We start from the raw sequence: 23,319 nt of genomic DNA, 5'->3' as shown, positions 1-23,319 counted from the left end.
AACAATTTAACTTAAAATATTTATATATCTTGAAAAATGAACAAATAATAATCAATAAAACAACAAATTTTAATGAGTCATATGTATTACTAATGTATTTATTTTTTTATTATAAAAAAATACTACCATAATTTTTTCATATCCTGAACAATTTTTTAAAAACTCTAAGGTAAACATTTTTGTAATAAACACATTAAATAGCCATAATATTAGAGGCTATCTTATTCCTCGCAATTAAGAGACATCAGGAAGAAAATGAAATTTTGCAAATAAAGAAAATGTCAATTCTGGCTAAAAAAGTAATGATAAAATTATTTTATTAAAAATATATCATAAATAAATTTTAAAAAAATCATCAATAATACTTTTCGTTTTTTTTAGTTTTGAGTTTTTTTTAAAAATTAATATAGTACCTTCGAAAATAGCATTTTGTTTAAAATAAATTATGCAACAGTTTCCACCAACTATGTTGGTCCACCAACAAGTTTGAAAATTCAAAATCTATAGATAATTTTTGGTGAATAAAATCGAAAGTCCATATATTTATTGAATGAAATATAAAGTCTATGAAACACAGGAAATGAAACAAGGGTACAAAGCTTTGTGGATGCTGAGTCAGCCATATGGTGTTACATTAAACGGTCCACCTCAGATTTTCAGAATCCCCAAGTCAATTTAATGTGCTTCCTTCTTCTGTCTGAAACTATAACATGCTATACAAAGAATCCAAGCAAGGAAAGAGAAATAAGAGAGAAACCAAACAAGAGGAGATCATCAATTGCTACCTCCAATATATTACAGCACTGCAACACTTCTGAAGCAGAGATCACTGTCCATTATCACACAAATGGGTGAAGTAAGACTTCTCTCTTACACCAAAATTATCTGTCCATATTTATTCTTAATCAATCTGTCTCTTTCCTTTTTTCAACAACTTTTAGCTTTGAAAACTAACTACACTATAGGATTGGGATCATGCATATTCTCTCTAACTTTTGTGATCTTTTATAATGTCTGCTCTGTGATGGTGGCATCATTATCGTGTAATGCATTGCATGTTAGTCATATGGAGATCCATTTTTCACTCACATCTTTGCTATTTCTGATTAATGTTGTAAGAACAAGGAAGAAGAAAAGAAAGAAGAAACCACTGAGGAAAAGAAGGAAGAAGAGAAAAAAGATGAAGAGCCTCCAGTGATAGTACTCAAGGTTGATATGCACTGTGAAGCTTGTGCAAGGAAAGTTGCAAAAGCATTGAAAGGATTTGAAGGTCATTTTAATTAAGTAATTCTGTTTATGCTCTAAGCTAGTCATTTAATCTGATTAATGTAAATCCATGAATGCAATTAGAGGAGGATCAAAGTTCGAAAGAGCTGTTCGTACGTGACTAGCTTTTGAGTATTTGTGTCAGCTTGTACTTTTGATCTCTCTTTTACCTCTCTTTTTCTTGTTAGAGGGATCCGTTATCTATTATTGTTTTTGAATTTAGCAGCATATACATGATGAAGTAATTGTCAGGTATATATTATTCACAACTTTTAGAGATAACTTTACACATCAAATGGTGACAAAAAATCATCATGGCACTCTAGTTTAATACATAGATAAAGGTAGGTGGTGGGGGAGATTAACAATAATGAAATATTATCAAAATTTAAGTTATAATCCTTTTTGTGAAACAGGAGTGGAGGAGGTGACTGCAGATAGCAAGGCAAGCAAAGTGGTAGTGAAAGGAAAGGCAGCAGACCCCATAAAGGTGTGTGAGAGGCTACAAAAGAAAAGTGGTAAGAAAGTGGAGCTCATTTCACCTTTGCCGAAACCTCCAGATGAGAAAAAAGAAGAAGTCAAAGAACCGCAGCCAGAGCAGAAAAAAGAGGAGGTAAATTATTCTCCCCCTATTGCCTTCTATATTAGACATACCAGTTTTCCTTTTGCTGATTTGTTGTTGTAGAGATTAATTTATAACAGTGGCAAAAAATGTTGTAGCTAATCATTCATTCACCTCAAGAGATCTTCTGAGTACACAGGGTTGGTTTCACGTTGTGTAATCCAAAATCCTCGTTCATGTTTAATTTCTTGACGAAAAAATATCTATGTTGTTTTTACTTACACTGAATTTTAGTATCAATATATTTAGAATAAAATCACTCAAACGTCAGTCACTTTACTATCATAACCATGCAAAATCAATTTTATAACTAGACACAGCAACCCCATAAGACATTACTAGCAAAACTTCAAACCTGTAATTAGTTTCTTTCTTTTACCTTGGAGATTAAGATGAACGAGGATGGTGGATGATAAAGACGACCAACATGCTTACTTTACAGCAAAGTGAAAATGTGAAATGCTTTGGCCTTTAGTTTCCATAGTTTGTTCTCTTTTGGTTTCTTGTTCCTGTTGTTTCCAAGGAAGATGGATGCTATGCTAGCATGAAAGTAACGAAACAAAGTCAGAGAGAATGATGGCACTCTCCCACAAGGCACGTGTAACGAGGGCAACGGTGGTGACAATTAAGAGGGCTTGACCCCACCCTCTTTTGCAACTTGACATACATGTATGCAGCCAAATGGGGTCACCTTCACGGGGATTATTATGTATCTTGTTTTCACTTTTTACCGTGCCCGCCCTGTCAAGTAGGGAAGTTCATAACGCTATATGCCATATGCCATACATTTCACAATTCTTAAGGCACACGCATAAGTACAAACAAAACCATGTGAAGTGGAAGAAGTTGAAAGTTGTAACCACAGCCACTCTCTATTATGAGCTCAGCGGTCAATGCAGTTCTGTGAGACTGTGTTTTGTGACCAAGATTGTAGTCTTTGCTCCCTTGGCTTATAGTGTACAGTGGGAAACCCCACATGTCCCATTAACAAATTACAAGTCAGTGGAATCACTTAGGCCTCTTTTATTTCACCAACTAACATGTTAATATCTAAATCGATTAGGGATATAAATGAGTAAAAATCTAATTTTGCAAACTGATCTAAATAGATCCAACATCAGTAACCTAAACTAACCCTATGGGCATGTAAAAGACTATTTATGTTCACAAGTAGTTGAGTTTGAGTATTAAGCATGCAGTTAAACTGTCATTGCTCATACATCAGTTTTGACGAAACTGATGATATTTCTAGGTATGGTTGAATCAATGTAACATGTCTTATGTTGTTGTTTCAAATTGTTTGTCAGCCACCTCCTGTTGTAACAGTAGTCCTCAAAGTTCGAATGCATTGTGAAGCATGTGCTCAAGTTATAGAAAAGGGGATCCGCAAGATTAAAGGTACATGGATTCATGCTTTTTCTTGATGTTTCATTCTCTATCTTCTGTAATGAATTATTGATTGCTTGTGCGAACTGTCTCTCCTTCCCTCGAGCACTCGCTATCTTGGAACCTACACATTTAAAGACAATTCTTTTTTCTATTTTTCTTTGAATTTTCTTATTTGTTATTTAAAAATTCAGTATTTTGATCTCATAATGACGAACATGTACTTTTTTTTATATAATTTTATTTTATGTGTAGTTTTAAGATATGAAATCCCCTTTTGTATATACTTACAACACGTGAATAAATTTGGAAAGCAAAAATTACTAAGAGCGTATTTCGAACGCACTTTTTGGTCATTGTTTCCTTCTTTAAGTGTTGGATAAATTTCATGCGGATCTCACGAAAAGGATCAAAGTATGTTTTGGATTTTTCAGTAAACACAAAACGAAATTCTCTCAACAAGACAATAATAGAGAGTGTATTAAAAAAACTGTCATCGTCTCTGTATTGAAAGCTAGGTCAAGAAGCATAACGCGTGGCGCTAATCCCGTTCCTTTCAAAAATGTGCTTGATTTCAAGGTTTTTGGTGTAGCCTTTTGACCGTGAGAGTTGTGATGTTGATCTTAATTGGATCTCGAGGATTATATATTAATCGCACTACCAATGTCATGTGCACCTATTTTTGTGTGCGAAAAAGGCCATAAATATTTTACCTTATAACTGCGCAAAATTTTGCATTTCAATATGCTTATTTATGAGGAGGTGGCGGAGAAGGAAGTGTTACATGATGTCGAGAGATGAATCTTTAAACTGTTTCAACTTTTTTTACGTAGGGCATAACTTTAACTGGTATTATAAACAATATATTAAAGACACGCTTTGCGTTTAACTCGTGCTTTTAATTTAATTAACCTATGAACTTTGAACTCTAACACATAATTTAATCATTTGAGAGCAATCTGTTACATGCTAACACGTATTGATTAATGCAGGAGTAGAGTCGGTGGAGACGAGCTTGGGAAATGATCAAGTGATAGTGAAAGGTGTGATTGACCCAGAAAAGCTGGTTGATTATGTGTACAAGAGAACCAAAAAGCAAGCTTCTGTTGTGAAAGAGGAGGAAAAGGAAAAGAAGGAAGAGGAAGAGAAAGAAGAGAAAGAAGAGAACGAAGAGAAAAAGGAAGGTGAAGAAAGCAAGGGAGATGATGGTGAAGAAGAGGATGAAAACAAAGCTGAGATTAAGAGAAGCGAATATTTGCCAATGAGATCCTACGTTGACTACTTTGACTACTTAGACTACCCTTATGATTCTCAGATTTTCAGCGATGAGAACCCAAATGCATGCAGTGTAATGTAGATCAGTATTATTATGTAGTAATTAACTTGGTGTTCTAGTAGCTGATCATCAAGTGAAGCAACTTCTTGTGCTGTGCCTGTTGCTGGAGCGTGGAATAAGGTGCATAGTAGTGATGAATATTTTAATGCTTTGTATATGATTTCAACGGCATCCCTCAGAGTTGGCATTTCCTATACATGGAGCTAGATGCCTTGTTTATTGTGTTTATAAACTTTCTACATATTTCCTTGCTAAAGGTTGGCCAGAATTGTTGCAATGTGTACTGAATTTTAGCCAACATCTTCAATTATATATGTACCTATAATGATGTCATTCATTAATAATTTCAACTCATGTTATGATAAAACTTGCTACCAAAATGACACTTCAAACGGAACTTTACTGAAGCATTACTCCCAATTGACAGAATTCACAAGCTTCTCAGCTTTTTTATAACGATTCAAGGAAAAATTAATTCGGATTATTCTTTAAGCAAGATCTCATACGGAGTCTGTAAAGAAAAACAATATGATTAAAATAAAAGATTTTATAAAAAGTGACTGGCTTTGTTTCAAATAAAACTGAATCATTGATGAGTAGTTTGAAGTAGTGGGGAACTGATTTGGAACTCGGTTTTTTGCCCTACTGCTAAAGGAACCATAAGGTTGAGAGGGTTGTCCTTTATACAGACAGCTGCTGAGTTGGGTAGGGTCCAATTATTGACCAAAAGATTAAAAAAAAGTAGGAACAGTATTGTAAGGTCTTACCTTTATAAGCGATTGTTAGAAGCCTCATCAGAGAAATGTAGTCTGTTAACAAGTAATGGAACAAAATATAACTTCTGATTATTACGCACTCTGAGTAGTAGCAGCGCTCGTGATTTTGACGTGATCTAAATCCTCGTACAACATTTTCTTTTACTAATCTTCTTACATGCTGAATAATATAATCATAAAATTATTATCTTTCCAAAATATTATTTATTACACATGTTTTTTTTATCAAGTGTTTTCTTTAAAAAGTAACAGGAAGGTACAGTGTTATTCATTTGAATATAAACCAAAAAGGATGTGTTAGTTGCAATGTCATGAGTTTTGAAGAAAGGATGATGCAAAGTAGAGGCGGGGAACCTGATTCCAAAAGGAATATGATGCATGCATTGCAATCTGCGAATCTCTGGAGTAATGGGACGTTTAAGATAGCGAAGGTGATATCAAAACAGATGCACAGAATTAAAAAAGGCGAATCAGAGGCACTTTATTCTTGTAAAGGTGGGGTTAACTGCCTTTTTTGAGTTGGCAAAAGCAAAGTTAAAACAGAAACGCCATGACAGAGACTTACAAGGTTATCTACTTTTGTTTTTTTGGTGAATCAGAGACTTGTAGATGTTATAATCGTGTAAGTTAACCCATCGTTTAATGGGGATAGAACTCAAGTTGCATAACGCATTAGATCAAACAGCGGCTATAGCAGAAAACTGCGACGCCTAGTTCAAGAAAGAGGTATGACCATTCGTCAAATGGTGCACTGCGGGAGATTTTCTGCTCCAGGAAAATTACAAACTTTGCATCTATGTTATTGAATTTACGGAATTGAAAATTCAAATAATTTCAACCCATAATCAATGTTTCTAACTATTTTCAGCTTCTGATGATTTTGAAAATATCTGTAACTATTTTGAGATTCTGATTATCTTGAAAAGTTGTAATATAAACACGAAACTATTACTTTTCAAAAAATGATACTTTGATGAAAAAAGCTTCAGCAAACACACAATTTAAGTTATCACGGACTTCATTTAATTTTTTTTAAAACTCCAGTAGCAGCATATTTTTTGTATAATTCATGAAATTAAAGCACAGGAAAAGCCTGTTCTAAAGACCCATAACATCAAGATTTCACAAAAATAATGGTTAATTTTACAATGGGATCTAGATATTTTTGGTGTATGATGCCTTGACATACGCCTTTCAGTCATTTAGTACAAATATTAAACTTTATCATAAAAATTAAACATGCACACACACATTTGTTGATGAGAGAAAGTGAGGTGTGTGGATATAAACAGTAAACGAGATAAACCACAACAAATGGCATGAAAATACCTTTTTTCTTTCCCCTTTTATTTTAGTGTGGATTAATCAAAATTCCTAGATAATATGTACCAAAAAGAAATGTACCAGGAAAAAGTTCCTACATAATAGCCATCAAAATGATGTAAGAATAAAAACTGAATTGCAAGATGAATAGCCATCAAGCCATTGGCATTATATGTACCACAATGTTCACTTTCATGTAATTATCCTTATGGAGCTTAGAATTTCTCACTTATAGCCGTACTGGTGGAAGCTATATTAGCTAAAAGGATTTAAAAGGCTACACAGTCCATGTAATTTATGTTTACCTCTGCAAAGACTTGTACAGCACCACAGTCACATATTTGGCTAGAAACCGATGAGTTGTGCCAAGTGCGACCACTGAAGGGCTACCCTTTCCTTTCTGCATGTAAAGATGATTGAGCACTACATGCTGAGGTCTGGCTGTAAGAGGTTGGATTTCCATATTTGTTGACGGAATGTTAAGAAGCGTCATTTGCAAATATGGAGGAACCAATGGTGGCTCCTTTGCATAATCTTCGGAACTAAGTTGTAAGTTGTTATAACTAGAGTCTGGTGATTTAGGAGGTTCAAAACTAGAAATGCTTCCAATGTCCTCAGGAACATAATCCTTTATGTAATATACAAAATTGTTAGTCTCAATATAGATGTTCGCGCCTTCTGGCAGTAAAACATAGCGCAGACATTATTTTTAGTACTAAGATATGCAATGAAACCAATTTTATCATCATCTTCCCATCCCCTGGTTAGATATTGCAAGTTCTACCGATCACCAAATAAGTTTTACTAGAGTGACATGAGAAAAATTGGCATGTATAAAATTACAAAATAAAAAAAAATTACTCTAAAAGAAATGGATAAATTTTAATGTAAAACCGCTATAAAAATTTATTCCATGGATATTAAGGGTGGTTATCTAAAAAACAAAGGAGACCTGCAGAGTTACGTAGCCACAAAGTGACATTGAAATGAGTTCAGGATCATATCCATTGAAAACAAAGCTCTTGCAAGAGAAGATATCTATAACCTAAGATCATGAAACAAATGAGAAAGGGAGAGCATTATAAGGAGAAGACTGATGCAAGGGATACTAAAATCGAATGTAAAGTCCAAAAGAAAAATAAGAATTTGATAACTTGAGAGAGAAAAGGGAAATATATCCCAGGTTGCACAAAATAAGGTCCTTGACAATTCACGCAAACAGGGTTCCTAAATAATAAGATAAGCTTACACAAAATCACCATCACATGTCAATTATTATCTCAAATCTATCAACAAAAAAGTACCTGCAAGTCCAAAATGTTGTAAGCATTACCCGCATCATCTTGAGCCCAAGGCAAGTCAGGTGCATACCTCCACTGGCCATCCACAATAAATCGAAATTGGTATACACCGGATGGCAACACTTTCATTATTGTGAAATCCTTCCCTGATCTCTGTAAGGACATTCTGATGAACCAAGAATATTATCATCTAAGCAACAGCTGTAGCAGGCTTCGAAGATAAATGAAAAGGACATAACGTATGCATTTCATTTGTTTTATGTTTCATCTTCGGTTAATATGTCTTCACTAACAATTCAAAATCGCCACCTTGTTTTTTCTTTGGTTCCAGTTTTCAAGAAATTGTAAAGGTGACGCGAGAAAAACATATCAACAGAAAATGACAACAAAAAAACAAAAAGGAAAAACATTACCAAACACATCCTAGACATTCCAAACCTTGTTTTCCAATTATCCCATGATCCCTCCACAGCCACTTCTTTCCCATCATAACTCCAAGTAATCATCGTTGGAATTCCAAGTTCACTGTACATATCCTCGTACCCTGACGTAGTCTGCATCCAGGAAGGGCTTGGAGTATGCATCTCATCAGGTCTTTGTAGTGGAACCACCGGAACCTAAAAACAGAGAATGGGGAGCAGTTAACAACTGCCAAAAAAAGAGAACCCCAAAGCAATACCTACACACAGACAACAGCCAAGCACGTATATTCAAAGCAACGAAAATTCAGAACCAAGCTTCCTAGAGACCAAATAGCACATCTTATATGATTGACAAGAAAACATCACGTAGCCTCTAGTGTCCACGATCAACATAGGAGAGAGTGAGGGGTAGGGTACTTGATTCCTGAACTGGACAAAAAATTCAGAAGATGCGAATATAGTCCTTTAAAGCAATCCCAATACATAAACTTCCCAGTCACCGAAACACTGAATTAGGTTCCCACACATGCTGATTGATACAATAACTAAAAACACAGGGCGAGAGAATGGAACTCCAAAGTAGTGAATGAAGAATAAAAAGGAAAAGTGATGAAGGAGCTTCGGAACTAAATAATCCACCACACGAACTTGCATCACATAGCCACTCTACAACAGGAGTTCTTTTACAATCTTAAAAGGCTAAAAAAAGTTACATGATTCACCCTCCAAAACGAGTGCACTCTGACATCATGCCTTCTAAGACACGCCGACCCAGAAACAAGTACCAACATTCAATTAAAACTTGAGACTTTCGCAACTGATTAATCCATGAAAGGGGAGGCCAAGGGAGAACAAAGAAAAAAAAATACATTTTTTTAACAATCTGGACAAAAAAAACAACCCATTTAGCAATAAACTGTAAAGAGAGGGTTTACTTGTGGGGCGAACATGAAGGGAGATTGGGTGGTTCTAGGGCTAGCAGGGGGAGAATGACCCATCATATCGGAAGGCGCACGATAGCCAGGGTTGGCGGACATGCAATCGGCGACACCGTGAGCAGGTGCAACAGCGGCAGCTTCGTCGTCGTCTTCTTCTTCTCCTTCGGTCTCGGAGGGAGTACCGTTGACATCGTCTCTCCCATTCACATTGCCCATGGTAGTTGTGCAGGGAGAGAGAGGGAGGGAGTAAGAAGAGAAAAAAAAAGGGAAAAAGGAGAAAGAGAAAGGGAAGGAGTGGGGTAAAACAATAATTGTATGATAGTAAAAAAAGAAATGTGAGATGGGTGGAAAGAAGAAAGTGAAGAAAGAGAAAGGAGTTGAGGGTGGGAGTGTGAGGGAGTGGGGTAGGGTAAGGTAAGGAGTGTTGTGTTGGGTTTTGGGGATGGTGGTGACGTCATCATAAGGACCTTACATTATGTTGTGTTGTGTTTGGAGTGTTGGCTCCGACGGCATGGAAGGACGTGAAAAGTCTTCGGAGCTGGGTTTAGGGCTCAAAAAGCCCAAGCTGAAAGAAAGTGAGTGTAGTATTGATATGGATAGTTTCTTAAAAATTGGCCCGTTCAGTTGGCTTGGTGGGTTACAATAAGCAAGACAATAATGAAAATGAGAGAAGATGGAAAAAATAATGCGATTTTTTAAGTAGAAGATAACTTATTTGATTTTTTTAAAGTGATTTGATTTATCATGAAAGGATAAGAAAAATATGAGATTTTATCAGTGATCGTTTCAGTCACTTTAGAACAAGACGGTCTTTTCAGTTAAGAACATCAGGAGAGACAGTTGGTTAAGTAACATGAATCAAATTGTGACTCTTAATTAATAATTAAGATCGATAATAATTAAATTAAAACACAATCATTATTAATTTGACTGTAATTAAATCAATACTAAATAAAATTCATTCTAAAATTTATAAACAAAGATTTAAAATATAGTATAAAATTATTACATTTAATACACCTTTATTATTAGAATTATGGAACTTTGCTAACTTTAAGATTAAAATAACTTAATGTGATTGAACATAATAAAGACAAATAGTGACCAATTCAAAGAGTTAAATAAATGAGTTTAAGAAACTGTTAACCTCGACCCACGAATCGAAACAAAATTTAAAAAATAAAAAATCTATATTACCCACATAACCTAAAATAATCAAGCTTCATAAAAAAAATACATCTTGTTCTTAATATAAAGTATACTTTAGAAAAAAAAGAAGCTAATTCTGCATTATGATTTTTTTTGTCTACAAAATTGGTAGAAAATGTTTTTTATATATTAATAAATGATTGAAAGAAAAAATCAAAGTTATTGGTAATGAGTGTTAGTTTTGATGGGTGATAGTATTTTAAAGAAAACAATTAAATTAATTAATTTGGTAAATTGTTTGTTTGAATTGAGATTTATGTTGAGAACGGAATAACGTTAAAGTATAACTTAATGTATCCATATGGAAGTATTTGATAATAAATTTTTGTTCAAGTTAATCGATAATGACTTTATAAGTTATCATTTTAAAAGTGATAATTTTAACACAATATTAATAATGTTAGTTTAAAGAGTCGTTTGATGCATTTTAAAACAGTAAATATTGAGTTTATCAACGTTTTTCTTTTAAGATTGTTTTAAAACTGTATTGTTCAAAGAATAATTGAAAAGACATAATATGAAGGTTTGGTTTTAGATATATCATTTCATTAAAAATAAGGTGTTTTTTTTTATCAAATGCACATTCTAACATAGCTTAAGTGATTTCCTTTACAGATCTTTCGTTGGTTAATGTCTTTAAAACTCTTTTTTTAAAGTTTAATTGTATATTCTTCATGTTCAAGTGCTTAAAAATTGGTGTGGATGAAACTTTATTTTGCTATTTTTATCATATTTCTTAGTTTTCTTTGATTACAAGGAAATTAATGAAATTTGAGTAATATACTTAGTATACACTTGTAACATCCCAATAAATAGTAATTACCATTAATTAGAACTAATCACATTTACAGAATTAACAATGCAGTCTTAACTACAACAGCTGCTTAAAAGCCGAACGCACAAGATATACAGAGTTCGGAATCTAACTATAAAATATCAAGTTCTGGTCGAACGGTTTCACAAAAAAAAACTAAACAACCGAACGACCCAAAAATACATCCAAAACCACTAACTAATACTAATAAACGAGCGCTCTACTGCTCGGCTTTAACCTCTACTTCAACAAGGTTGGCGTCTACCAAAATTTCTTCTTCCAACAATTCTTCAAGTGGCGCCTCTCCATCTGCTCACATCCACACGGATGATCATTGCATTGACAAGACGGACGTACAAAGACATTCGACAACACAAAGAAGAGGACACAGGGTAAGCTTAGGTAATTTAATTCATATAACCAACATACTTTAACATATGTAATCAATCATACAATTCATACAGCAATATATATATATATATAATTGTCCAAGCATATAATAACTCATCCAAACTCTCACAACTAACGACTGTCCGGACTGTATGAATCCATGTAACCGCAGGCGTTCGTGCACCCGGGTGATGTAGTAACTGGAACCATCCATCATCAGCTGCCACCCGAGGTTAACCCTATCAGTCCAAAGTACTCAATAGGACTAGAGTCTCCTGCCATTCCCACGCATGACCTACTCCCCTCTACATGAGGACGAGCACTCATGGAATATCAGGATGAACAGCCATCAGCAATTTTACCATGGTCATACTATACAACATATCACATTTAGATCATAGAGACGTTCCCCCTTGGAACACTCGTTCGAATTTCACAACCATTTATTCATCTCATATAATATTCATCATTCCAAAATAAAGTAATACCGACTACCAGATAGATGAACCACCTGTATTAAGAAGGTTGCTCGACACTGTCGGTCGACACAGATGAAGGATCTGTATTACAAGGATGCTCGACACTATCGGTCGACACAGATGGATGATCTGTATAAAGGTGCTCGACACTGTTGATCGACACAGATGAATGATCTGTATTTCAAGGATGCTCGACATTGTCGGTCGACACAGATGGATGATCTGTATAAGGGTGCTCGACACTATTGATCGACACAGATGGATGATCTGTATTTCAAGGATGCTCGACACTGTCGGTCGACACAGATGGATGATCTGTATAAGGGTGCTCGACACTGTTGATCGACACAGATGAATGATCTGTATAAGGGTGCTCGACATTGTTGATCGACACAGATGGACGACCTGTATTAAGAAGGGTTTTCAAGAAAAGAGTAAGAGCGCTTGGTGTAAGACCGAACACTACCCAATACGATTACTACGTGTAAGATCGACACTGCTCATTATGAGCTCTAAGTAAAAAACCTACATAGCTCATGCTCGACCAGAACCCTTCCCAAATGAAAGTATTCCAATTCAAAGAAGTTTACTAGAACACCAAACGGTCGAGAACCGTTTAATGTCGGACATACGTTATCATAGGGAAGTTGATATTCAAGTTTCACTTACATTCTCTCGTTCCTAAGCATGTATATTTCGTATTCATAGTATCACTCATATCATACATTTCAACCAACATATATCATATTCATTCAGTACAGCAACGTTTGATCATGCATACTCAACCGACATACATCTCATACATTCAGTTCATATCATGTTTACATACAACATACAAGTATAAATTAAATTACTAAGCTTCCCTTACCTGGTTCAGTAGTGAACGCCCAAATGCAAGGGTTTTGTTTGTCCTCTAACAGCTTTCTATCCAAGGAGCCACTCAACAACTTTCACTTAATCTAAGACACCAAAATCATAAACAACTCAGACCTATAACCCATGCATGCAACCAGAATTTTGGTTCGCATGAACTAAATGGACTAATGTGTAGAGACGAGAACTTACCAGTTCAGATCTCAGTTCTGTTCGGTTCAGAACGACGCTCACGGTGCAGGGAATGTTTCTACGGTATCTGAAAGTTGATCGGAGGAGAAGAAAGTGAGTTACGGTAGAGAGAAGATGAAGGTTCTAGAGAGAAAGTAGAGAGTTTGGAAATCAGAAGCTTGGGGAAGAAGACGAAGCATGCAAAAGAGTGGGAAGAGTTTTTCAGAAAATCATTTTCCCCTTCCCATGCAGGACGAACGTCCATTCTCCTACCGCCACTTGGATTCCATTACCGATTTCGAATGTTCCAAAGTGATACTTGGCAGTTGCAGGCAGAGTGGGTGTGAGTGCGTTTTAAATGTCAGTGCACGTGTGGCGCGGTGCATTTAATGATGGTCAGAGTGTGGGGTTGGGTGCGTTTCTTAACACAAATTCTGAACAGAGTTTTTGGGTAATTAAAATGGGATTTGACAGATGGAGGCAGGTTGAATTTTCGAGATCTTACAACACTAATCATAGATAACAAGATAGATATATAAATTTTGAAATGAATTCATCATTTTCTAAAAGTAAAAATATCTTTTGAATTTCTTATGTTAAGGATCACAGTAATAAGGATTATTTATATGTCTATTTGTAACCATGTGTAAAGTGTTACAAAAATTTTGACTTTGTTTATAAGAAATTAAAGGTTTAGATTGGAGTTGTACTAGTTGATATTGTCGCCAACAAAACAAAAAAAAATCCAAAAAAAGAAAATCAAGAAGTCAAAATATTGTGATAACTCAAGTGACTAACATCAATGAAAAATAATCAAGTCATTATTAATTGCAAATATTGTGTTAAAGAAAAAATAACATTGATAATTATTAAGAGATCTCCAATTAACTTAGTTGAGAAATAATACTAATCTACATTATTAAAAAAATTTGGGTTAAATATGTTTTTAGTCCCTAAACTATTGGCCGTTTCTGGTTTTCGTCCCTCTTCCAAACTAAGGTACAATTTGGTCCTCATTCTTTAGAAAAACGTTCGTTTTAGTCCTCAAAATTTTGTTTTTAGTCCTCGTTTTAGTCCTCAAAACGTTCGTTTTTTCGACTAAAACGAACGTTTTTTAAAGATTGAGGACCAAATTGTACCTTAGTTTGGAAGAGGGACGAAAACCAGAAACGGTCAATAGTTTAGGGACTAAAAACATATTTAACCCTTAAGATTATGATGTTGTGAACTAAACATTGTTTTTTCAATTAGTTACTATTTTTTAGTCAACATTATTTAAATTTTTTGGGTTAAATATGTTTTTAGTCCCTAAACTATTGACCGTTTCTGGTTTTCGTCCCTCTTCCAAAGTAAGGTACAATTTAGTCCTCAATCTTTAAAAAACGTTCGTTTTAGTCGAAAAAACGAACGTTTTGAGGACTAAAACGAGGACTAAAAACAAAATTTTGAGGACTAAAATGAACGTTTTTCTAAAGAATGAGGACCAAATTGTACCTTACTTTGGAAGAGGGACGAAAACCAGAAACGGCCAATAGTTTAGGGACTAAAAACATATTTAACCCTAATCTTAAATAAGTTCACAATGTTTCAACCAGGATTCAACTATTATAACATTCTATTTTGATTGAGATGTTGAAGAGATGATATCTTCACAATGATATAATCAAGACGTGTGAAGACCAAATATAGAAGAAAATAAATATAAAAAAACATGGATATGTTAAAAGAAAAAATATGGAAATTTTAAATAACGTTTTTTAATAAATTTTGAAATCTTATAATTGTAAATAATTAAATTATTATTGTAAATTTTTAAATTTTTTGTATGAATAATTTTTTTCATAAGATAACGAATTGTGTTTTTTATTCCTTTTGCGTAGTGCCGTAAAAAATAAGTTGTAAGATTGGCTCACCAACCTACCTAATTTAATTTAATTATTTATTATTTTGTATTTTAATATTATTAGTTAGTATTTTTTTATTATATTGTAGATGGTGATAAAGAAGAACATGTTTCAAAAGATAAAAATATCATAGAATTATCTATTCAAGACTCTGATATTATAAATGGACAAGTGATACAAAAATCATCAATATTAAAAACTTATTTACTTGTCTTTTGTACATGTTTTTGGATTACGTTTGGATGTATGATATTTTTTTTAATTGTTTGTGGAGTTTAACATCATTTTACAGTGACGTTTATTTAGAGTTGAATTAAAAAATTGTAATTCTTTTATTTAAAATAAAATAAAATTAAATGAGCTAGTGAGGCAACCTGTTTAATCCACCAACTCGTGGTGAGTCAAGTCGGGTTCGAATTTTTTCAACTCACTAATAAGTAAGTCGGGTTAGGTTGACTTACTAAGTGACCAATAAGTGATAATCGGGCCAGATCGAGTCGGGTTACCCGTTTTGACAGCTCTACTTTTGTCCAACACATGTTCAAAAGTATATTTTGAAATTTTCAAGAATTTAGTATCATTTATATTGAATTTTACCACTAAAAGTTAACAAAAGGAGACTTATGTTTCAAACAATGTTTTAAAATCTGAATATTTTTCATATCAAAAATTAATTTCAACTTTCAAAAGTTTCAAAATTTAGAAGAAAAAAAAACTAAAATTTCCTTAATTTTTTATTTATTTGAACCGGCACGCTTGTTATGAGTAGTTCGTTTGACTTGAGCAACACTAATATAAGTTTATATCGTTAGAGATAAACCGACACCTTTATCTATTTAAATTATTATTTCTAAATTTAACATAGTCTACTACTTATACTTTTCATAATATGTTTAAAAAATTTTAATAAAAACGAAACAAATGGAAATATTCATTTAATTAACCGAAGCCTTCCATATTGTTTCGTTTTTATTAAAATAATTATTTATAATTATTTATTAAATTGAGCACGTGTTTCAATGAGGCTATTTTATTTTATGGGAAAATACATTATTACTCAATAAAGAAAATAAAGTTAAAAGTACTAAATATTGTTAAAATTAAATAAAACGGTGCTGTCGTAGGATACGAAAGTGATAGAATATAGGAGGCTAGTAGGAGCGTGCGAGAGTGAGGTAGAGAAATAAAAGAGTGGCATTATATCAAACACCTACCCGACCACTTCATTTGTCAGCGTATCTGACAAAATCACAGCCACTGCGCCCAATCTCGTGAGTGCCCACTTTCCTCTCTACATTTTCTCACTTCCACTCACACTCGCTTTTCACTTGGTTGCTATTTGATGAATGCTATGCTGTTGGTAGGTTTAGCCTCTCTTAGTTTGTGATTTTATATGGAAACATGGTATAACATTTCAGGTGCATGTGTAAAGTTGTTTATAATCTATCCCTATCAAGACAGTTTAATGGAAACGAGTTGATGAACTGTGATATGCTGTTTGCAGTGTTAGTTTTGTGATGACCTTTGGCTTTTCTCTGGGAATTTCCCATCTTCCTTTACCCGGACGGAATATAATGAATACAGTTCCTGGTGCCAGGGAAATAGGGACAAGACAAACACCTTTCCTTGTGTAATTCTTGTATTGGTTCTTACCCGAGGGTGATGTTTTGTTTGACAAAAGACCTGGCTAATGGTGTTGGCATCTGAGAATTGACACCTTTCAAGTCGTAAATCATGTCCAGTCATGTATATAGCTTCTAGGATCCTTGCTGCTCATAGACTATGGCTTAGGTCTCTTTAATTTTTCTCCTTGAACAGTAAATTGTGTTTCTGTGAAATTTAATTTACCATGTATTTGCGTTTTGTCTGATTTTGATGGGCCATACGTTTCTGTTTTGTGCTTGTAGTGTTATACACTTCAGAGTTTTCTTATCTTCAACTAACTATTTTAGGGAAAAAACTTATATGCAATTTCTTAGACTCCTTTGATGTTGTTCTTTAATCAGAATTGAAGTTAAACTTTCGTAATTTTCTTGATTGGAAAACAACTCAAAAGACACGTAAAAGTTTCATCTTATTTTTTCTTATATTAATTATATGGAAGCATTAGCAGTGTTTTGAATGAGAGGAAGGAGAAAAAGTCCTTTACTATCCTCACTTTAATAGTTTCACTCTTTAATGACGCTTCTATGTTCTGAAACTAATAATCTTGGATAACTTTGAAGTAGTGCTTGCGGTGCTTGGATCATTTGCGGGTTTAAATATGCAAATCATAAGGAAATCTATCTTGAATCAAGTGAATTTGAGGAGGTCAGCTGAAAGATGGCTTTTGGCTCGGGATGAAGGTCCGAATATGCAATTGAGATATTGGTGCTCTGCAACAGCTGCCAGTTCTGATCAAATACTGGACCGAGTAATTGCACTGGCCAAGAAGTATGATAAAATCAATGCCTCAAAGGTATAAATTAATGGTCGATAGAGATTTGTCATTTTATATAGCTATGTTTAGTGCTGGATAATACTTTTTTTTTTTTTTTTTTCTGTTTTTACTATACAGATGTGAAAACATCAAAATATTGCTGAATCATCTTTATGCTGAGGAATAACATTTTGGGAAGTTTCAGATTACTTCTACAATTCCACTTGACCATTTTGTAGGTTACTGAAACAGCTGATTTTCAAAAGGACTTGAACATGGACAGCTTGGATCGAGTGGAACTCATCATGGCCCTTGAAGAAGAATTTTCTATTGAAATTCCTGATGAGCATGCTGATAAGCTTGCTTGCTGTGCTGATGTGGCGAAATACATAGCAGAGTTTGATCAGAAAAACGTGGAAAAGCCCTAATTTCCTAGCAATGTTTTGAGATATACATTCCAGTTTTTTTGGCTGATCTCTTTTGCGTCAGCTTAGTTACATTTATGCATACTATCTACAATTTGCTTTATTGATTTTGAGGTAGTTATTGGTAGAATGTTTTTCTAGCCCGTAAGCATAGAGATCCCTAAGTTAGAGTATTCAATGTGTCTTTCTTTTCTTTGTGATCCCTCTTAGGCCAACTTGACTCAACTTAGACTTAAGATTAACTCGACTCAACTTGGTCTGAAGTAGACATGGCTCAACCTAAGTTGTGGCTTATCTTGACCTTGCTCGACATCACTTGGTCTTGATCGAACAAGGATCCAATTGAACCTAACCCAACTCGGATGAATGCGAGTCGTCCCAACTCGGGTGAATGTTGATCTACCCAAACTCGGCTCGACCTAGGACCAGGCTGACTCAAATCGATTTGGGCCTAAGCTTTACTCAGATTGACTTGAGTCCAAGCCAACTTGGCTCGACTATGCTCACTTGGGCTGACTATAATCGACCTAATCTAGATTGGGGTAAGACTGACCAAGTCTTGATTAGTCCGGGATTGACCGGGCCTAACCTAACTTGGCTGCACATGGGTCGACCTCAACGTAGATGAACATGGACTTGTCTCGACTCGATTAAATGTGTGATTGTCCTAATTGGACTCGACCTGGGTTCTGGATGACTCATATCGACCTTGGACCAGGTTGACTTAGCCAAATTTAGCTTGGCCGGGATTTAACTCAATTGAGCTTGGGCCAATTCGACTTGCTTGGACACGATAGACTCGACTTGGCTTGGATTGACCTAGTCTTGATTGAACTAGGACCAACATAGGCCTAGCCCAACTCGGTTGAGCATGGGTTGATCTAGACTCAAATGAACGTGGGCCTACCTCGACTTGATTGAATATGGACTTGGCCTGACTTGATTCAACTTGGGTTCAAACCGACTTAGCTCAACCTGTACTTAGACTAACTTAACTCAATCTAGATATGAGTCAACTTAATTCAATCTAGGGTAACTCAGCTTGACATGATGCTAAGACAACTTTGTTCAACCTGAATGTGGCCAACTTGGTTCGTTTGTAGTTCACATCTACTTGGCTCAAGTTGGGCCTGTTTCTAATAAACATTGTTTTTCTTCTCACAAAGCATAAATTCTATTTTTCTAAAACGTGCAAGCTTTCTTTCTTTCTTTTCTTTTCACCCAATTAAACAATGGAGTACCAACTCTTGTAAATATGCAGCATCAGAACATTATTAGTCTGACTTAATTTGGGCAGTGCTGAGAAATACTTAATATGTATTCTACTTCTTAAACAAATTTTCTCCACAAAGCAGGCAAGGTCATCCTTGGTAATTTGCTTGCTACTCCGTAAAAAATTTGGCGGAAAATTATTTATATATCTTTAATATAAAATTTAAAGCAAAAATATATTTATTGGTTTTGAATAAGTTTTTTATACACTTAAAATCACCCACAAGCTTTAATTAATTTGTTCCTGATTTATATGATAATTTTTCATTTTGATTTTATCACTGACGTTATTAGCAATCTTTTATTTTTATAACTTTAAGAAACCAGAACATATGTTCTGTTTCTATTTTGTACTGATTTTATGCCAAAATTATGGTTATTTGTGACTGTTATATTTTTATAACAAAAACGTTTCTAAAAAAAAACAAAAAACTATAAACCTCAACTTATTGCACTTTATTTATAGAGAGAGAAGTAAATTCACTGGTCTTCTTAAAAACTTTGTTAATGCCCTATAAAGGAAGTGTTTTCTAATTACTGCAAATAAGTCTACATATAGGATGTACATATAGGAAGTCTAATCATTCGCATGCAAAGCGTCTCAGCTCGCTATGCGAGAACCTCAGATAGTGGCTCATGCTCCTCAAGCACTCGGATAGCGAAACCCATTAGTTGTTCGAATAAAAAGAATAATAATCCCAGACCCCAACCAATAGCATAGCGACTTGATTCGCTATGCGAATCATCAAACAGAGAGCAACCCTCTCAATCCATTCGCACAACGCACCCATCCGCTGTGCGAATGCCTTGGCAGAGAGCATCTCGTCAAGGTGACTCGCTATGCGAATTTATTCGCACAGCGAGTCTGCATAATCTGCAGAACGAAATTTTGCAGAATTATGCAACTCAACCACAACTTACCAATTCTACTCAATTTTCCCAACTTTTAACACTCCTAGATTGTTGTACAAACTTAATTAAACTTGACTAAGTGATTCTAAACATTCCTAACATCAATCTAAATTGTTTATGTACCAAATCCTACTTTAAAACCTCAATTTCATCAACTTAGAGACTCAAATTCCAATTTTCCACTTTGAACCTGTTTTTGACCATTTTGATGACTCAAACAAGTCACATATGACTTATCTAGACTACCTCATAGACCTTAACAACACTTGACCTGTAATACTCAAATTCACTACCTCAGTTCCTCTAAATTGTTTTTAAACAAGCACAATTCACTTCACTTCCTACCTCATCACTACCACAACAAATTACTCACATCAAATATCTCCAACATGAACAATAACAACATTTAGATTCATCCAAAATAGTTCATCATCATCACACTGCAGTTTCACAAATCCACCCTTTCAATACATTCAATTCACATTACCCTAAAAACTAACAATTGAGTCTTAAACAGTAAAATACTACCACATTGAACATATATACATATCATACAATAAATTAAAACAGTAGCTAGCTCTCCTTACCTCAAAGATTAACAGCCCAACTCACAGAGTCGCTCCAACCATAGCAAGGAAGCTCAACAGAAACCTACAACTCACCAATTGGTGATAGAAAACAACTCTTAGAACCTAAATTGAGCTGAAAATTGAAGAAGAAAACTGCAAGACACATGCAACATCACTGCTTTGCATGATTCAGAATCAAGAACAAAAGAAGAAAGGGGACAAACAGCTTACCCGCTGAGGAACACGAAATTGATCGGTCAAGATCGAAGCCCTCAACGCGGATCGCCTAGGCACTTCCTGATCGTCGAACAGATAACTCAACAGTGAGATAAGGTAGAGAGAAGTCAGAGAACTCAGAGGAATAGTGTTTTAGAGAGATGAAGTGTTCTTAGAATAATGAAACATGTTTATAAAAATCCTATTTATATTATAAGATTATTTTAAAGTAAAATAATCTCTCTCATTATTTTAATACACCTATATGTTCTAATACCCTATTTTCTAGGCCCTTACATATTTCAATATAAAACAAAATAATTAATTAATATTTCATTTAATTGATTATTATAAAATGAACAATTTCACTTATAAGAAAAATAGTCTATGTAATCAATTAATGAGTTTATAATAAAGTCTTTAGAAAACATTACTTTTTTATGAAATCATGCCCCCTTAGAATGCCCTTGATTCGTTTTAACTTTTGAAAAAAAGAAAAAAAAAACTCTAGTTTTTAATTTAACTTTCAATGCTCATTGAAAAGTTATCATAATGATAATTCAGAGTTTGACATATAACAACACAATGTTTCACTTATACATAATCATCATTAACACATATTAATACTTTTTTTAGCCTAACTTATATCGATAACTTTATACAATGTAGACTTAAGAAAATAATAAATATATATAAAAAGTCTAATTTGAATTGATCCTACCACGTGGCCAACGAAAACATGAATGTAATGTAACAAACGATTAAATAACTAAGATATATTTTATCTTCTTCTTCTTTCTTTATCTCGTGGGGACACCAAAGATCTCAGTCGAACCTTAATTTTGTCAAAAAGAAAAAAATTCGCATAGAAAATGTTTGCTTCCCTGTAACATCTTGTTGGACCCCTAGGTCATAAAAATGCTCATTCTCCTGTTTTTGTCATCAATGAAATTTAACAGTAAAATATGACATTTCTCCCAAATATTATCCTTTTCTCGGGTGAAAATATATAACGTTATTTCCTTTTTACTTTGATTAGAAACCAAGTCATTACTTCCCTGTTAGGAGTGTCCAAATGAATTGAAATTACTGAATGAATCAGGCACACTGTTCGTTTAAATTGGATAGAAAAAAAAAATTTCTAAAAAATTTGTTAAATTGAACTTAAATTACTTAATTTGCAAATTAAGTAGGTTGGAACAGAATAAGAAGGTCTTAAGGTTTTTATGAGAGAGGGTTGGAACATAATTAAAAATTGTTAAATTTTTAAAATAAAGATACACAAGAAGATTCAGTACTAACAATAATGAAGAAACTTATTTAAAGAATTATAACATATAGTTCATTCATGATGGATATTTTGAGGAAGGAAATTCATTTTTACTTAAGGATCATACTTTTTATTATTAAAATTAATTATCAACTCTATACTATTAATAAATATTTTGATGAAAGAATTTATTAAAAAAATATAATATTAATAAAACAGAAATTAAATCAATTTAAGAAATTGATATATTCTTCAATTTAAAATCTTAAAAATATAAATCTATAATTTTTTTACTTTATATACTATTTAACTTTCTCAATTTTATATAATAGAATAAGACTCAAATTTTTACACAACAATAAAATTATAATTTTTTTAATTATATATTATTCATCTTATTTATTTATAATTGTGACAATTTTTTATCTTATTTTAAATTTTGTAGTTCTATTTAGATAGAATTTGATACTTTAGTTTTATTTTCTATTGATTATTACTTTAATTTGTAATCATTATTTTATAATATATATTTTTTAAATTTTATTTATGGTTAATCATTGATGAGATAGGTAAATACAAGACAATTTTCACTTAATTGCAGCTCCATTTACCATTCCTCAACATCAAAGCATCCCATTAAATTATGCAAATCATGCTGTAAGGAGTTAATGTGATGATTTATTTGATGAGAAGGGTGAGCTTAAGAATTGAAAAGTGGGACCCAAAATTGATGATAAGTGCCAGGTGGGACCCAAATCACGCGCACCCCACACTCATCTCAATTCATCAATATCTCATCTCAACAACTTCTCATCAACCGTAAAACTCACTCCGAATCAAAGCTCTTATCGCATTAGGCGGCTCACAGCATCTCTACAAGTTGATTGAATAATTTTTTTATACAAATTTTAGAGAGAAATAATTTATAAATTAGTATTAATTTTATTTAACATTGTAAAAAATCAACTAGTTCCTTTATAAATTAAAATCAATTTACATATAACCTAACTTGTGTTAATATTGTGA

At 33.7% G+C, this 23,319-nt stretch overlaps 3 protein-coding genes across 5 annotated transcripts; 2 read left to right on the top strand and 1 right to left on the bottom strand.

Moving 5' to 3' along the window:
* Nucleotides 1-651: 651 nt before the first annotated feature.
* On the top strand, nucleotides 652-4,960 carry LOC124839451 (heavy metal-associated isoprenylated plant protein 7-like). Its single transcript, XM_047315278.2, has 5 exons — nucleotides 652-856; nucleotides 1,120-1,270; nucleotides 1,683-1,879; nucleotides 3,196-3,286; nucleotides 4,267-4,960. The coding sequence occupies exons 1-5, from the start codon at nucleotides 848-850 to the stop codon at nucleotides 4,629-4,631; spliced, it is 813 nt and encodes a 270-aa protein (XP_047171234.1). The 5' UTR covers nucleotides 652-847; the 3' UTR covers nucleotides 4,632-4,960.
* A 1,863-nt stretch (nucleotides 4,961-6,823) lies between these two features.
* On the bottom strand, nucleotides 6,824-9,762 carry LOC124839432 (SNF1-related protein kinase regulatory subunit beta-2-like). Its single transcript, XM_047315257.2, has 4 exons — nucleotides 9,368-9,762; nucleotides 8,449-8,627; nucleotides 8,014-8,176; nucleotides 6,824-7,337 (listed from the first exon to the last, which is right to left on the bottom strand). The coding sequence occupies exons 1-4, from the start codon at nucleotides 9,584-9,586 to the stop codon at nucleotides 7,011-7,013; spliced, it is 888 nt and encodes a 295-aa protein (XP_047171213.1). The 5' UTR covers nucleotides 9,587-9,762; the 3' UTR covers nucleotides 6,824-7,010.
* A 6,574-nt stretch (nucleotides 9,763-16,336) lies between these two features.
* Nucleotides 16,337-18,167, top strand: MTACP3 (mitochondrial acyl carrier protein 3). Of its 3 annotated transcripts, none has more exons than XM_047315240.2 (3): nucleotides 16,337-16,481; nucleotides 17,439-17,668; nucleotides 17,869-18,167. In XM_047315240.2, the coding sequence occupies exons 2-3, from the start codon at nucleotides 17,474-17,476 to the stop codon at nucleotides 18,055-18,057; spliced, it is 384 nt and encodes a 127-aa protein (XP_047171196.1). In that variant the 5' UTR covers nucleotides 16,337-16,481; nucleotides 17,439-17,473; the 3' UTR covers nucleotides 18,058-18,167. The 3 variants fall into 3 exon arrangements, with proteins under 3 accessions (XP_047171196.1, XP_047171197.1, XP_087971448.1); XM_047315241.2 differs by having other exon boundaries at nucleotides 17,436-17,668; XM_088115322.1 differs by having other exon boundaries at nucleotides 16,434-16,570; nucleotides 17,436-17,668.
* Nucleotides 18,168-23,319: the final 5,152 nt, after the last annotated feature.

Source organism: Vigna umbellata, chromosome 5, assembly GCF_029865625.1.
Source record: "Vigna umbellata cultivar VRB3 chromosome 5, Vumbellata_1.0, whole genome shotgun sequence".
NCBI classification, from domain to species: domain Eukaryota; kingdom Viridiplantae; phylum Streptophyta; class Magnoliopsida; order Fabales; family Fabaceae; genus Vigna; species Vigna umbellata.
This window is presented reverse-complemented; position numbering and strand designations above follow the sequence as displayed.

What these genes read in the sequence shown, in the direction of transcription:
- LOC124839451 (XM_047315278.2), top strand. An exon ending in AGCATTGAAAGGATTTGAAG is followed by an intron (nt 1,271 to 1,682) that starts GTCATTTTAATT and finishes TTTGTGAAACAG; the next exon opens with GAGTGGAGGAGGTGACTGCA. An exon ending in GGGGATCCGCAAGATTAAAG is followed by an intron (nt 3,287 to 4,266) that starts GTACATGGATTC and finishes TGATTAATGCAG; the next exon opens with GAGTAGAGTCGGTGGAGACG.
- LOC124839432 (XM_047315257.2), bottom strand. Translation starts at nt 9,586, where the DNA reads ATGGGCAATGTGAATGGGAGAGACGATGTCAACGGTACTCCCTCCGAG. An exon ending in TGGGATAATTGGAAAACAAG is followed by an intron (nt 8,177 to 8,448) that starts GTTTGGAATGTC and finishes TTGGTTCATCAG; the next exon opens with AATGTCCTTACAGAGATCAG. An exon ending in ACAACATTTTGGACTTGCAG is followed by an intron (nt 7,338 to 8,013) that starts GTACTTTTTTGT and finishes TATTACATAAAG; the next exon opens with GATTATGTTCCTGAGGACAT.
- MTACP3 (XM_047315240.2), top strand. Translation starts at nt 17,474, where the DNA reads ATGCAAATCATAAGGAAATCTATCTTGAATCAAGTGAATTTGAGGAGG. An exon ending in ATAAAATCAATGCCTCAAAG is followed by an intron (nt 17,669 to 17,868) that starts GTATAAATTAAT and finishes ACCATTTTGTAG; the next exon opens with GTTACTGAAACAGCTGATTT.